The sequence below is a fragment of the Panthera onca genome, chromosome C2 (assembly GCF_046562875.1).
Source record: "Panthera onca isolate mPanOnc1 chromosome C2, mPanOnc1 haplotype 2, whole genome shotgun sequence".
Taxonomy (NCBI): Eukaryota; Metazoa; Chordata; class Mammalia; order Carnivora; family Felidae; genus Panthera; species Panthera onca.
Window position 1 is genome coordinate 144310039 of NC_138347.1, and position 16529 is coordinate 144326567.

General features: G+C 42.8%; 1 protein-coding gene across 1 annotated transcript in view; it reads left to right on the forward strand.

Annotated features, from left to right (window-relative positions):
- CMC1 (C-X9-C motif containing 1) overlaps positions 1 to 16529 on the forward strand; it is a 129295-nt gene that overhangs the window by 27907 nt on the left and 84859 nt on the right. Inside the window, exons 2-3 of the mRNA XM_081790152.1 lie at positions 11848 to 11964; positions 12765 to 13131. Coding sequence (XP_081646278.1) covers positions 11848 to 11964; positions 12765 to 13131 — 484 coding nt within the window. The remainder of the gene's footprint in view (positions 1 to 11847; positions 11965 to 12764; positions 13132 to 16529) is intronic.

The window sequence follows — 16529 nt, forward strand, 5'->3', positions numbered from 1 at the left end:
TACAGACAGTTTCAAATTCAGGAACCAGTCAGCCAAATCACATCAAGCAAAATATGCTATCCTGGCAGGAGGTAGAGGCCAGGGAGGCTAGTGAGCAGAGAGCTAGAGAACCCAGTCTGAACCTCAAGAAGTAAATGTGTAAGCCCAAGAGAATGCTAGAGGGTGCCAGACAAGAATGTGATCAGCAAAGCCTGGATTGGAGGTCACCTACATAGACAAATTGAAGGTAAGATCTAATGAATAAGGAAAGCCATGCACAGTGGCTGAGAGAAGTTGAAATGCTCCCCTGTAGGGTCTCGGATCCTAATAGAATGAAAGGGAACTTACAGGATGTCAGAGTTACCGTATATCTCATAAATGGCTTAAGCCTTTTATGAATAATTAAAGTGAATTACCTTAAACACAAACTCAACATATACCAAGCAGCTATTCTTGGCACTGTGTGAATCATCAGGAATATAAAAGTGAGACATGTCCCCTGTACCGCCCAAACGCATAGCGAAGGAGAAAGTCTTGAAAAACAATAAAAATAAAGCAGTAATATGAAACAGAGATATGAACACAGTGTGGAATCATCATTAAAATACTCTGAGAGAGTAAGGGAAGGCTGCCCAGAAAAGGAGCATGTGAGCTGGGTAAGAAATAGGCTTTGCCAGCCACGAAGGCACGAAGTATGACAGTGCCTGGTGTTCCAGACATGGTGAAAATGTATGGGTAGAATGTAAGGTCTATGGGAGTCAGAAGGAGGGGATGCAGAAGGATAAGAAGAGGGATAAGCAAACGGGGGCCAGATAGAGGCAAAAGCTGTGGTTAGCCTTATCTGTAGGGCAGAGGTTCTCCAAAGGTAGTCCCGGATTCAGTTTCATTGGCATCACCTGTGAACAGGTTAGACGTGCAGATTCTCAGGTCTATCCCCAATCATACAGCATCAGAAGCTGGGGAAGCAGGGTTTGAAGGGACAGAAATCTGGGTTTTAACGACTTTTCCAGGTGATTCTGACGTACAATGAAGTTTTAGAACCTTTCTGCCTCAGGAAGAAATGAGACTAAGCAAGGGAATGATAAGGTCCTATTTTCTTCTCAGGGTGAAAACTAGCCCAAATATGGAGGACGAACCAGATTAATAACTATTGCAGAATACAAGGAAGAGAAGCTGAAAGCCAAATATTTTTAATGAGAAAATATGGGGCAGATTTGATACAGTGGTTAAGTTTCTTCATGGTCTGGCAGCAATTTGGAATGGCTTATTAGGGGAGGACCCAATAACCCTAATGTTGAAGTACTACGTCTATTTTTTTTTAAGTGTGTTTATTTTGAGAGAGAGACAGTGGGGGAGGGGCAGAGAATGGGAGAGAGAGAATCCCAAGCAGGCTCCACACCATCTGTGCGAACCCCCATGCAAGGCTCAAACTCGTGAACCATGAGATCATGACCTGAGCCAAGGTCTGACACTTAACCAACAGAGCCACCCGGGAGCCCTACTGGTGTCTATTTTTTAAGTTTCTCATATCGTTCATTCAAAATTTTTCAGGTTTTTTCTTATTTCTTACATAATTGGACACAAATGGCAGCATTATTTCCATAACAGGAGCAGAGAAGGCAGAAGGAGAGAGCCACAGTACTGCCTAGGGTAGGCTCCCCTAAACCTGTGTGTCTTTATAATAAACCCTGGAAATCTTTCCATTATGGACTGAATCATGTCTTCCCCCCAAATTCATATTAAGCCCTAATCCCCACTGTGATTGGAGGTAGTAAAGGTTAAATGAGGTCATAAAGGTGGGCCTTAATCTGATAGGACTGGTGTCCTTAGATGTGGAAGAGACACCAGAGACGTGTGTGTGTGTGTGCGTGCGTGTGCATGTGTGAACCCAGAGAAAAGGCCATGTGAGGACACAGCGAGAAGGTGTCCCTACAAGCCAGGAAGAGAGATTTCACCAGTAACCAATCCTAATAGCCCCTTGATCTTGGACTTCCAGTCTCCAGAACTGTGAGAATATAAATTTCTTTTGTCTAAGCCACCCAGGCTGTGGTATTTTGTTTTGGCAGCTTGAGCTAAGACACTTTCATAGTGGAAAGAGTATGGCCTCTGGAACCAAACAGATGTGGACTTATATCCCAGCCCTAGCATTTATTAGCTAAATTTTGTGCCTCACGTTCTTCACTGTAAAATATAGACAAAGAAGATAATATCCCCTCCTCTAGTCATTTATTTCTTCAGAAATTATTTATTGAGCGCTTAACTCTAAGTATATACTCAACAAAAAATTGCTATGCTCTAAGGCTGCAATAGTGATTAAAAAACAGACACGGTCCTTTACTTCCTGGAGCTTATGATATAGAGAGGGACATATAATAATGAATGCATCTCACAAATTCATGTTAATTTATAATTATGGCCATTATAATTATGATTAGTGCTACATGCTAAAGAGACATGCCTCACTCAAGGCCATGCCCCTTTCTAGGATGGCCATCTACCAGTGCTTGGTCAATGCGGGGCTATGAAGCCTAGCCCCCTTGCCTCAACTCAGGACAAGTTCAGAAAGGTCATCCAGCTTCAGAACTTGGCCAAGTCCTTGTTAGGACTACACCACAGCTCATCTCCTTCTTCTACCTAATCCTGTTTCCTTCTCTTCTCTCCCAAAAGTCTTGACCACCAAAGCACTTTCTAGCAAACTTCTGTGTGCTAATGTCCACCTCAGCATCCGCTTCCCTCAGATCCAACATACGATGCAGGATAGTATGGAATAAATATAAACATGCTCTGCAACCAAGGATGGGGTGTCAAGAATCAGTCTTTAGTTGAACCTGGGGAGTGGGATATGGGCCCCCATAGCCCATCCCTCATCTGTCCGCTCCCAAACTAGGAGCCAGCAGGCACAGAACCAGGATGGACAGGGCAAGCGACACTGCTCATTGTCCTGACACACACCAATCAGAGACGTTGTCTTGAGCCTTCTGTAAGGTCAGTGCTCGAGTATGCTGAGACATGGCCTCATACAGGAAGAAATGAAACATCAGCTGTACTTTCATGTTACTTATCCACAGTTTAAGAGTCAGTTGAAAATGAAAAGACTATGCCACAATCACAGAATTAGGCAGGGAGATGGACAGGACAAACAGCCTAGAAATAGATCCAAGATCAGAAAAAAACTGAAAAGGTAAAGGTAGGTTATTCAGTAAATACTTCTCGGAAAACAGTGTCCGAAGAATTGGTTAGTCATTTGGAGAAAAAGAGAGATATTTATGTCTCATCACAATAAAATGAAATAAAGAGGAAGAAAAGAAAATAGCTGTAAAATAGCAATCTATTTATTTAAAGAAATAGAAGATAAAAAATATAGAAGATAGAATCGGTTATCTCTCACCAAGAATTAAATAAGGGGATAAATAACCAAAAAAAAAAAAAATACTGCGTATGTATGTGAGTCTGTCAAATTATTATTCATAAAAATAAAAGGAAAACAACAATGACAATAAATAAATAATAAGTGCCACAAGGCTTCATATAAAAAAGCAATAGACAAATCAGTAAGAAAAATGGTAGTGGTTTAGTTTAAAATGGGAAAGAATATGGATAAACAATTCATAGAAGGAAAATAAGGCTATTAAAAATACATGCAAAATATTTATCACTACTAATAAAAATTAGTGAGTTGTAACAAAATGCCTGTTTGCATCAATTTAGCAAATATCTTTAAAGTGACTTTACTTGGTGATCTGTCCACAGCAATTAGCACAATAATTCCACCTCTAGGAATTATCCTTCAGAAATAAACAGAGCTAGAGATGAAAACTTTATTTTTAGAATATTCACTTCAGTGTTAACCTTAAAAGAAAAACTAGAAGCAGCCTAAAACTTCAACAATAGATAAACAGTGAAATAAAGTGTGGTAGCTAGACACAGGTGACAATAGGAAAAGAACAAATAGCGAGCTGGGGTAATCCTGGAGACAGTAGGATTTTGTGTGTGTATGTGCCTGGATTTTTATGTATTCTCAAAGGCACGTGGCATACTTAGGCAGAAATTGATTAGCTATCGACTGCGAGAGGGTGATAAACATTTACAAGGCACCGGATATGTTAGGGATGTAAATTCTGGATCAGATTGCCATATGCTCCCATCCAGTTCTGTTGCTTGTATGATTGTATTCTATGGGCAATGAGGGAACCATTATTAGGGCTTTGAATTAATTTGGACCATGTCTTTGAGTAGCAAAGAGCAGGAACCAATTTGAAACAGTTTAAACAAAAAGTCAGAAGCAATGAATAAGTGCTCTTTTCGCCTAGGTAACATGCAAGTGGATGGTCTTTGAATATTATCCCAAGGAACAGGAGGGAGGGTCAGGGAAGAGTGAAGCAGGGGAGGAAGGAAAGGTAATACGTGCATGTTTTAATGGGTGTCCCATTTCACGGGTGACTGGTTAGATCCCATGAGGCTGTTGGAGGGGTCTGATAAAATGTGCTGCAGGGGGCACCCGGGTGGCTCAGTCAGTTGAGCGTCTGACTTCGGCTCAGGTCATGATCTCACAGTCTGTGAGTTTGAGCCCCGCATCGAGCTCTGTGCTGACAGCTCAGGGCCTGGAGCCTGCTTCAGATTCTGGGTCTCCTTCTGTCTCTGCCCCTCCCCAGCTTGCACTCTGGCTCACTTTCTCTCAAAAATAAAAAAACATTGTTTTTAAATGTGCTTCAGAACTGAAGCAGGAATAAAAAGTGGGACACGTTTATCTGTTGGATTCCATTCACTATCGATCAAGATGACCGCACAGGCATTAACTTCCCCTACACTTCTGAGTTGTAGACGTGTGACGGCTCAGAGGATCCTCATGGGTGTTTCATGCAGTAGTGTCAAAAAAGCAAGTGAGAGGTACAAGGTACTACCAGCTTATGTTAAGGTATTTGAAGGCTTACAAAGAACTAGTGGCCACATGCAAGAATTGGGGCTGAGAAGATTTGCAGTCATGTATAAGACATGTCCTCATATAAGTCTTTGGTAGCTCAAAGATCCAAGACCCAGAAAGGCAGACACAGAAATGAATCTCAGAGCAGCTACAACCTGAGTTTCAAACCCTGTATGGATGTTCTCAATCTTGAATCTCTGTACCTTTTTTGTTAGGCATCACCTTTCCTTTTTCCTTAGCGATAACTTTCTCTACATGGCAGAAAACTAGTCTCTCAATGGCTTCTACATTTTGCATTTTAAAATTCCACCCTCAGGAGACGAACTGGTATCCTTAGATCCACAGCTAATATTTTCTAGGCAAAACTCTACTGGTCTGTTCTAGGTCATGTATTCATTCTTGGACAAATGAATACGATTAAAGAGAGATGTCATGTAAGAACATGAAGACATTGGCAGAAACCAATCTAATAAAATGAATTAGGGGAGGAGCAGTGTCCAAAAGAAGAACAGGATGCCAAGCCGGCAATGCCATAAATTTGCATCTTGTGTTCTAAGTGAGGGGGGTGTCTTGACCAGAAAATATTTCTTAAAGCACGTAAACCTGAAAGTTATCGTTAGCCAAAGATCAGAAATGGCAAAATGGAGGCTGAATTAAGGTAGAGGTTAGGGACAGGGAAGAGATGGAAGTGATGTTAAGGAGTAATAATCGGTGGGTCATGTAACCCATATTAGTTTCACATGGTGCCCCTATATTCTCCAGTAACAGGAGCTTACTACCTTGCCAGATGCCAAGTCCTCTGAGAGGTGCTACAGTGATGCAGAAGATACAGTCCCTCCCCTCAAAGGGCAGTCACATGGCTTAGCAACAGCAATATCTCATTTCTATAGGAAGCCTTTCATCCATACCTTGGGATCCCTGGCTCCATGACGTAGAACTTAGTTAATGAAATAGATTAGTATAAGCACTCTTCTTTACTGAAGGTCAAGGCCTGAACTTTTGGGAGCTCTTCAGTTGGACTTACTGCTTCATGTCCTATTGATCAACATACCAGGATCAATGATATAGGATTGTTTTGTCTGAGCGTATCACTAGGGAGAAAGCATCAAAACTTGATAGCAATTCTCAACACTTGATTTTTATGTCCTTGGATGTTGTCTATGTGGTCCCAACTAATAGTGGCCAATGTAGCTATTTCTTTTCTTTTCTTTTTTTTTTTTTTAACGTTTATTTATTTTTGAGACAGAGAGAGACAGACAGAGCATGAACGGGGGAGGGGCAGAGAGAGAGGGAGACACAGAATCTGAAGCAGGCTCCGGGCTCTGAGCCATCAGCCCAGAGCCCGACGCGGGACTCGAGCTCACGGACCGTGAGATCGTGACCTGAGCTGAAGTCAGACGCTTAACCGACTGAGCCACCCAGGTGCCCCCAATCTAGCTATTTCAACCATATTTGTGGTTCATGATGATTAACCTATGCCTATTCTATACAGCAAAATGCTATCGACTAAGACTCCATTTGTCTTTCTCTTATTGAATAATTTCTAAGAAGTTACTTCAAATATAAGCATTAATGTTCATGTTTATGTTTGTCTTCTGAAAGTCAAATTAATTTCACCCTCTGGGTTCCCGCATCATCTTCTAACATGTTGGACTGTAGTTATTTGTTGATGCGTTTGTCTTACACCCCCTGTACTCTGAGTTCCTTAAGGGCAAGGACTTCATCTTACTTATTTATTCCAGGACTCAGCACAGTGCCTGGCGCATGGAACGTTCTCCGTCTTGGGGGAGGAGTGGGTAATGAATTCAGGAAGTTTGCCCTCTGACAGATCGATAGTGCAGAAACATCTGGAATGAGTTGTTAGTTTTCACTAACTTTATTTTCTCTAAATAAGCAAAAGATCCTTGAGATGTTTTCAGTGCAGCTGGCCATCTAACCAGAATGTCATTGTCATTTCAGACACACTGTACAATGAAAAGCCCTTCTGTTTTTGTTTGTCAACTTTGCCAGGTCCTGTGAGAAATTCTACAAAGGATCATGGCATCTGCACAAGACAAGGTAAGAGAAATCTAATATAACTCATGTCATAGTCTTATCATTATCTTTATTATCATTTTTTTTTTTTTTTTAGCATTTTTTAGGAATAGAAGTCTGCGACCCTAGAAAAAATTGTGGTCTGCTTAAAGGAGGCCACCCAGAAAATAATTCACAGTAAAAACAAAACATAAAACATAAAAAACCTTCCACAGAGGTGAGAGGTGATTTTTTTTTCACACTTTTTTTTTCTCACCTGATAAGTGATAGGGCACACTGTTAAATCTCCTTTGTTCATTTGAAGGGTGTTCACATAATACTGATTTAAACATATTGTTACCCAGATTTCAGCCTTGAAGCAGAGTAGCTCTGAAGTATTACATCAAAAAACCCCTGAATATAGTGCAATAGTTCAAAAGAACTGAATTCTAAAAATAAAAGATAATCATCACAGCGACAAGAGCTAGAATTTAGCAATGGCCTACCGTGTGCTAGAAACCGCTATCACTGTTTGTTACAGGTTTTCTTTAATGCTCAAATAAATTAGGCGGGGATGGTGTGACTGAGGACACTGAGGCTCAAAGGGAGAAACGATTTACCAAATCTAAATTAGAAGTGGGAAAGCAGATATGTAGATACATTCAAGCATGTGGATGAGTCTCACAGCTATTGACCTGAGCAAAAGACACCAGATATGGTAGACTACACTGCACTGTTACTTTCATATAAGTTCAAAAACAGACAAAACTAATCAATTCTCATAGAAGTCAGGAGATAGTTATTTTTATGAGGGGCTTCACTAGGAGGAGGTATCAAGGAACATTCTGGATGACTAGAAATGCTCTAGGTCTTGACACAGGTGTGGTACAAAAGTGTATCCATACATGAAATTTTTTTCAGCTGCACAAAGAGTTGTTCCCTTTTCTGTATATAAATTATATCTCAACAAAAAGTTATGAACTATAGAAACGATCCCTGAAAGTATAACTTGTTTCAATAAAAAAGTTAAAAAGTAAAAGAAGGCAAGAGGAATTAGAATTTAGCTCTGTTTGGTTCCAAAGTCCCCTCTTTCCACTACACACTCTTTTTTTTTTTTAAGTTTATGTATTTATGGAAAGAGAGAGAGAGAGAGAGAGCAAGGAGAGGAGGAGCAGAGAGAGAAAATCCCAAGCAGGCTCTGCACTGGGAGTGCAGAGCCCTATGTGGGGCTCCAATTCACAAACTGTGAGATCATGACTTGAGCAGAAATCAACAGTCAGACACTTGACCGAGCCACCCAGGTGCCCCAACTATACATTCTTTCTGAAATCAGTTTTAAGTTTCTATGTTCAATACAGAATCTTACCTGTTTTACTGGGATAGTGCATTGAAAATTCTCCACAGATACTTTATAAACTATTGCTATAGGTTCATACAGTGGAAAATGCACAGTACAAGCAGAAACCTTTTGGTTGTGAAAAGATGATGTATTAAACGGTGAGACTAGTCCGTCAAAGGCTTCATGAACTTTATTAAAGGAAAGGGTTTGGATTTTATGTATATGAGGAACCACTGAGGGATTTTACACAAGAAATTTTATGATCATATTTGCTGTTGTGGGTGAAATGAGTTAGAAAGAATGGATAGCAGGAGAATCAGCCTAGGACCAGAGAGAAGTTAGGAGACTGTTGGAAACATCTCTGCAAAAGCGGGTAGATCTTGGACTAAGAGTTACAACAGTACTGTTGGCAGATGAAATAAAGATATGTTAAAGAGCCAGGTGGAGTTAGTGGAATGAGCCATAGCAAAGCAGAACCTATTCAGCCACCAGGAAGTCAGGGACAAAGTATATTGTTCTGGGGAGAGGCTAAAGTTAGGCAAGTTGTCAGGGCTCTAGCCAAGTGATTTGGGATTCCGGGAAATGTTCTGGTCCTTGTAAAGAACTAGACTGTGTCCCCCCAAAATTTATATGCTGAAGTCCTGAGCCAAGTACCTGAGAATGTGACTGTATTTGGAGATAGGGTCTTTATAAAGGAAATTAATTAAAAATGATATCATCAAGGTAGGCCCTAATCCAATATGATTGGTCTCCTTATTTTATAAAAAGGAAATTTGGACACAGAAACGCACATCCAGAAGACTATGCGAAGTGACAAAGAGAAAATGGCCACCTGTAAGCCAAGAAAAGTAGCCCCAGAAGAAACCAAACCTACAGATACCTTGATCTTGGACTTCCAGACTCCAATTGTGAGAAAATCAGTGGTTTAAGCCAACCATTTTGTGGTACTTTGTAATGGCAGCCCTAACAAACTAATAGAAGTATCAGTGTGGACCTGTGCCTATTCAAAAAGGAGAAGGCACAGGCCCTGGGGGCTGGGAGCTAAATCATGCAGCTCAGTAAGCAGACAAGGCCACCAGGAACCCTCGGATAGTGATCTTCTAGCCAAGAAGTTGGCTAGCCATTTCAAACTTCAGGTACTACTGGTAGGGATGGGGCTTCTAATATTCCTCCAGATGTAATTCTCATTGGCTCAAAGACAGGGCAGAACAAAGCAATAGGTGAAATCTTTAATTCTGATTTGGGGCAGAGTTGGAAGCAAGCAGGGGTTATCTCAACCTTTATTGTAACTACTAGGTATCCACATAGAGCCAAAAATTATGCTAGATCTAGTTAGAATTGAGGCAATAAACAATTAAGATATTTGTTTGTACCTGCGAATTCCTTAGATGTTAGACTAAGAGATATGTGTGTGTGTGTGTGTGTGTGTGTGTGTGTGCGCTTAATGTCTACTCTACATACTAAGCCCCTCACTTCTCTGCTTTCACATGCTCTGCCATGGATCAAATATTCCCTCGGGTCATTGAAGTTTCCTCCTATCTGGTCTCTCCGTCTCAGTATTGGCTCCCCAGGAATGAGGATCAAGAGCAGATCATTTGAGGCATGAATGGGTGCACGGCCATGATTTTCTCATTTGTCTGTGTACATTTTCCAAGGAATGGAATCGCCTAGCAGTCCTTCTTGACTCCTTGTTCTATTCTTCCAGGTCGATTATGAAGAATGGATTTTTCCTTCCCAGTTACATTCATTCACATCCATTCTGTCTTTTACATAGCCACATAGACTAGTTCACGCTCTTTTCAGATCCTGCCTGAACTATTACAAAAGCTCCTTACCGTTCTGCTTACCCCCTGCGTCTCTCAGTCACCACTTGTATCTATCCTATGCAAAATCGTCTTTAAAACACATCACTTTGACAAAAGGCCATTTTTCTCCTTGTTAACCTTCAACAGCCCCTGACCGGTTACAGCTTCAAACACACCTCAGCCTAATGTTTAAGGCTTTGAGCATCTGGCTCTTCTAACATTTTCAGTCGCATTCGTAAGTATCCTAGCTTCCCAAATCCTCAACGAATGGCATCAGACTTTGCCCTCCAACATGACTGTCACACAGCCCTGGGCTTCCTACCCCTATGCTTTTGCTTTTGCATGTATGTTTTTATTTCTTGCCTTCTGTCTTTTCCATGCTTCATTTGTCCCTCAAGAACACCTCAAATCTCAGACATTTTTGCTTATTTTTCTCCTAGTGTGACATACATTCTTCTCTGCTGACTCATGCTACCCATCTTTCAAGGCCAACCATAATTTCTACTTCATCTTTCAAGTCCTTCCTAGCCACTCTGGCATTCAGTCCTTTGTGAAAAACTACTGTGTGGCCATTAGGTACGAGATATTGTCTGAGCCCTAGAGATCATGCTTGGCTGATACAGATTTCCTTATTTCCAGGACAGTGTGCTCTCCTCCCCTTTATGTTCTTACTTCAGCTATTGTTCAAAGAACTATCCATATCTTATGGGTCCCTGGGTGGCTCAGTTAGTTGAGTGTCCAACTTCGGCTCAGGTCACGATCTGGCAGTTTGTGAGTTTGAGCCCCACGTTGGGCTCTGTGCTGACAACTCGGAGTCTGGAGCCTACTTCAGATTCTGTGTCTCCCTCTCTCTCTCTGCTCCTCCCTCACTTCTACTTGGTCTCTCTCTCTCCCTCTCAGAAAGAAAGAAACATCAAAAAAATTTTTTTTTAAATAATGTGCTATCTTAGGAAATTTGTTTTGAATTACCAATTACATTTCTATGATTTAGTTTTTAATACATGAGTTATCTTTCCCAGGTACTTTATAGAGACTTTGCCCCCCGATGATCTAATTTCATAGATCAAGGAGATCTATGAGACAGGAGAGGGGCCCGCTGTTATGTACCAGGCTATGAGATGCTAGTGCTTCTCATAGTGTGAGATGTCTAACAGTCCATTTTATGGGACACACAAAACCCATGATTTTACAGATATTATTGCATAGGAAAAAGCTGAAGTAGATAGTGCCCATCTGAGTTTGTTTTTTAAGTGAGTTACTTTAAATAAAAATATTAAAGAATAAAGCTTCAAGCAATACTCAGTTATGGCAAAGGCCATCAAGTGGGTTTTCAATGACTGAAACAGTGTTAAATGATAACACATTTATTCCTCACAACGTCTTTACAAATTAGAAACTAAAGTCCAAAGAAATGCTGGAATTCATTCAAGTCACAGAGCTACTAGGTGGTGATGCAGGATTCCGGTAGAGGTACTTAGGTCTCTGACTAAAGCTCTCCCTGACATCCTTTTGCATATATAGGAAAATTTAGTGTAATTACCCAAGTGTGAATGTCTGGCTTGTGTCTTTATACCCCACCTCATCTCCTTAAAAAGATTTATTTTCTAAACTAAATCTTCCATCTCCAGAAAAAGAAAAGGGGCATCAGAATGAATTTGGTATGTTTCAAAACCCGTTTATAAAACACACAAGAAAACAGACCTGCTTTCCTGCCTGGCTGAGTGAAACATTAATTCTTCACCTTGGCACCTCAACCTACAGCTGTAATAAGGGCCGTTATGCCCAAATAGGCCCTTAAACGGAAGACCTGCTGGGCAGAGACCCACTTTCCCAACCCGGCTCGACTGTGGCTGCTTTTTCTGCCAACTGACCAGGCTGAAGCAGCAGCAGGGGAGGAGGGACTGCAGGTAGGTGGGGAGGGGATCATTTTGAAAGCTCTAAATCCCTCCCAGGGAAGAAGCAGCTGCTCCTTGTTTTTCTAACATCTGTCCCATCTGTCCCCGACCGCACCTCACCCTTTGGAGGCTCGAACTAGCTGACCATGGATGTGACAAGGAAGCATTTCTGAAGGCCGGTTGGTGAGCGGAAATGAGCATAACCGCCACCAGAAAGTTTCTTTTATCGAGAAGAGGGCAGTTGGGGCTCTTCTGGAGTATAGCTGTCACCTTCCTTCATTTTTCTGAAAAACATACGGCTTTAACTGGCAGAATTGGGATTTGTAACATCACCCAAATCAGGCTGTACGCCCTAAGGACAATATGTCCTAGCGCCCAGTTTTTTATTTTCCCCTCCAGGGAAGCCACAGGCTGCTGATTTGTGGGACAGATAATGATACCGTAGAACTATACCACCTCTATAGAACAAGCTGTTCATAGCTTGCACGTGTGGCGTTTATGACGTTTAACAGCGTGTTGCTTGTATTTGACTCCCCTGCCAACACGATTCTTCTCGAGAATAGGGCCCTTATTTTTATTTAGGTATTTACCCCTCGTATTCAGAACCGTGGCTGGAACCTGGCAGGCATGAAATAGAAATTTATGAATGAACGAACGTTAACGAAGATAAAATAAACAGGGTGATTCATTCCGAAGACGGGAGCGGAGGGAAGGGTTTGGCCGTGAACTTAGTCGCCACGGGAGGCGCAGTCCCAAAGGTCAGCAGCTTCGGCTCCGGTCTCCGCAGATCCGGGTCTGCAAGCGGGCGCTAGCGCTCCGCTCCAAGCGAGGCCCCGAGCCTCCGAGACAGCCCGCCCCCAAGGCACACAAGGCCACGCCCCCTTCCCGGTCATTCCCTGGGCGAAGTCCGTTCCAGGCTTCGGGGTGGGGCCAGAAGGGCGCAGGCGCAATGCGCAGCGGAAGTAGCGACTCGGGAAATTAGAAGGAAGGAAAGGGGCCTGCCTGCCGGGCTCCGCAAAGGGCACTGCGCTCCTCCTCCGTGGCTTCCTCCACCTCAGGGGAGCTCCGGGCGGCCGCACGTGCCTCCCTGCCCAGGCTCCTCCCCTTCCCTCCCCCTGCCCGGGAGCGGCCGCGGGCTGCTTTCCTCTCCTCCAGCCGAGATGGCGCTCGACCCCGCAGGTACGGGGGCGGGACGCGGGGGTTGCTGAGGAGTCCGGGCCCGGGTCCCTAACTGTGGTCCTGCGGCTGGGGGCCGGTCTGGGAAAGGTGCCGAGCGCTGAGGTTGCACCGCTTCCGCAGACGGCTGCTCACGCCCGCCCGGCTGGCCGCTTTAGGGTTTCTGGCGGCCCCAGCGTCTTCCCCGCAGTCTTGGGTCATCGGCTCGCTCCTTGGGGTTAGGGTTAGGTGAAAGGCATTGGGTTTGTTGTCCAAGCGGTCGTCCATTTGTGTCTTACAAACATTTCCTTCTTAACGCGGCTGGTCTCATCTTTTTCGTCCCTCTGGGGGGCGGGGGGGGGGGGGTAACTGACTCCTTTAAGTATCTGTAAGATAACTTAAAAACAACAATCCAAAGGACCCATCATTGTGGCAGGGGTCAGTTTCTTTAGAAAGGATCCCCAGGGTCTCGATCAGTTAGTGCTTCCAGCCCACTTCTATATGAGGCAGTAGTTTCCCTCGAATTCCCGTCCTTAAAGAAGCTCACCTGCGCTGCCTTTGCTTTAAGCTGTTTGTGTTACAGAAGCTCACGTACGGTATCTTTGTAGGGGCTATTCATGTTAAGTATAGAGGACTTCGTTTTTGAAGGGGATGGTGATTGGTCTAGTCCACGCCCTTCGTTTATGAATAGGAAAACTGTTCATAAGGCGTTGGGAGGAGTAATGGCTTCAAACGTTTGGAGATTCAGAAATGGAAAACTCATTTGGTGGCTCTCAAGAAGAGCGGAAAATATATGTAGCCAACAAATAATAACATTTATTGAACGCTTTATTATCAAGCTAAGTATTCTCAATTATCCAGCAATAGTATGTGATATTGTAGACCATTTTATGGGTTATAAAACTGAGGCGGAGAGAGATTAGGGACTATTCTAATTTAAAGCATAAAAGAATTTCTGGAACACTTCACAAGCACACCAGTTTTGGGCCAGGTGATTGGAACAAACTTTATGAGGCCGTTAATAATTGATCTAGCCTTTAAAGGATAATTTCCAGTGGTTGGAGTTGGAGAGGAGGCGGCAGAATGAACAAATGTATAGGTGGTAAAATATCACTGTGTGATATTTAGTTGCAGAGTGTAAATGAGGGGTAAGAAAAATTAGGTTGGAAAGTAGATTGATGCCTATTACAATTCTAGTGTATCTGAGCTGAAAGTGACAGTCAAAGTAATCTACAAATGAGGAAACAGACTCAGAGAGGTCAAAGGCTTTCATATGTCTATATTCTGAGTTTAGATACATGAAATTTAGAAAAAAGTCTCACTTGCTGTTTCCACTTTCTTACTGTCCAGTTACTCTTAACCCACTCAATCTTGTGGTGTGCCCACGTCCACACTGCTAATTGCTGGTAGAGCCCAAGCTGGAATAGAGCCCTGGTAATTTCATTTCCGGTTCCATGCTATAGACCATGCCTCTGATTAAAACAAAAACGGGAGTGCCCATTATATGTCACAAGCATACAATGGTAGAAGAAAGAAGACAGCCCACCCCTGAACCCCCATATATACTTTGCCAGATTATGATCAACATGAAGAAAATAAGCAGTATCATGTGGTAGGTGGTGAAAAGAGGACTGACCTCAGAGTAGGCAGTGAAGAGCTCTATGAGGAAGTGTCCTTTGAATTGGAATCTGAAGGACAAGAGGAGGTAGTTATGTGAAGAGGTAGGGAAAGAGTATGCTGGGCAGTCAGAAGCAGCAAATGCTTAAAATGTTTGGAATGAGGGCCAGAGTGTGGAGGAGGTTCATAAGGAAGGATGTTGGGAAAGTAGGCAGGAGCTAGATGCTGCAGGACCTGGAAGGCCCTGATAAGAAAGCATTTGGACTTTTCCTGATGTTATCAAAAGTCTTTGGAGGCTTGCATTCATTCATTCATTCATTCATTCATTCATTCAATGTTTATTTATTTTGAGAGAGAGTGTGCACGTGAGTGGGGGAGGGGCAGAGAGACAGAGGGAGAGAGAGAATCCCAAGCAGGCTCTACTCTGTGAACATGGAGCCCATCGTGGGGCTCAACTGACTGAGCCACCCAGGCACCCCTCAGAAGCCTCTGGAGGCTTTTATAGAGCACAGTGACAGGGCTGGCTCCCCTGCTCCGTCAGTGGAGTGTGCAACGCTTGATCTCAGGATTGTGAGTTTGAGCCCCATGTTGGGTGTAGAGATTACTTTAAATTAAAAAAAAAATGAGGGCAGTGGCACAATAGAAATGATGTCTTTACTACTCTGGCTGCAGTGGTAGCATGCAGTGTGGAGGAGTCCTGAGTGGAAGCAGGGAGACAGGTTAAGAGATGGTGGCAGTGGTCCAGGCTAGGTATGTTAGTGTCTTGGCCTGGAGTGGGATTAGAAAAGCTGGAAGGAGATAGAAAGCTTCAGTAGATGTTTTGGAGGACTAATTGACAGGACCTGCTGTTGCGTTGAATAAAGGTGGTGAGGCAAAGGGAGGCATTAGGGATAATTAGCAGGTTTTTTACTTTAGCAACTGGGTGGCTGGTTATGGTCAAAGCTAACAGTATGATCATTGGAAACTTGTTAAGCAGAGACGGAAGCAAGATTGGAATGGGAAACAAAGTGGAGTCAGCAAGTAGGACGTTTTGAAATATTCTTGTCGGTGTAAATTCCAGAATACAAATGTATTGAAGCCAGCTTTTTGTTTAAGTTCATTTGTGTTTGGTTCCTGGATTGAAGCATAGATTTACATTTTGCTATTTCTCTTGCTTTTTATACAGTGGTATGTGCCCACACTGAGGAGATGTGTTTCTGAGTAGATGAGTAGATAGTTAGGTCAATTGAGGTGAATATAGCCAAGTCTGTTTTCCCACTGATTTATGTTAGGTTTTAAAATTTTTTATGTTTGTTTATTTTTGAGAGAGAGAGAGGGAGAGGCAGAGAGAGGGGGAGACCCAGAATCTGAAGCAGGCTCCAGGCTCTGAGCTGTCAGCACAGAGCCCGACGCGGGGCTCGAACTCACAGACCGCGAGATCATGACCTGAGCTGAAGTTGGCCGCTTAACCGACTGAGCCACTCAGGTGCCCCTATGTTAGATTTTTAAAAATCTTTTTTTAAGTTTTAAATTTGAATTACAGTATAGCTGACATAGTGGTATGTTAGTTTCAGGTGCACAATATAGTGATTCAACAATTCTATGCACCACTCAGTGCTCACCGTGATAGGTGTACTTGTAATCCCCTTCACCTATTTCACCCACCCCCCACCCACCTCCACTGTGGTAGCCACCAGTTTCTCTGTAGTTAAGAGTCTGTTTCTTGGTTTGTCTCTCTCTTTCTTTTATTTTTATTTTTTCATTTGTTTGTTTTTTTAGTCTTACATTCCACATATGAGTGAAAACATATGGTATTTGTCTTTCCC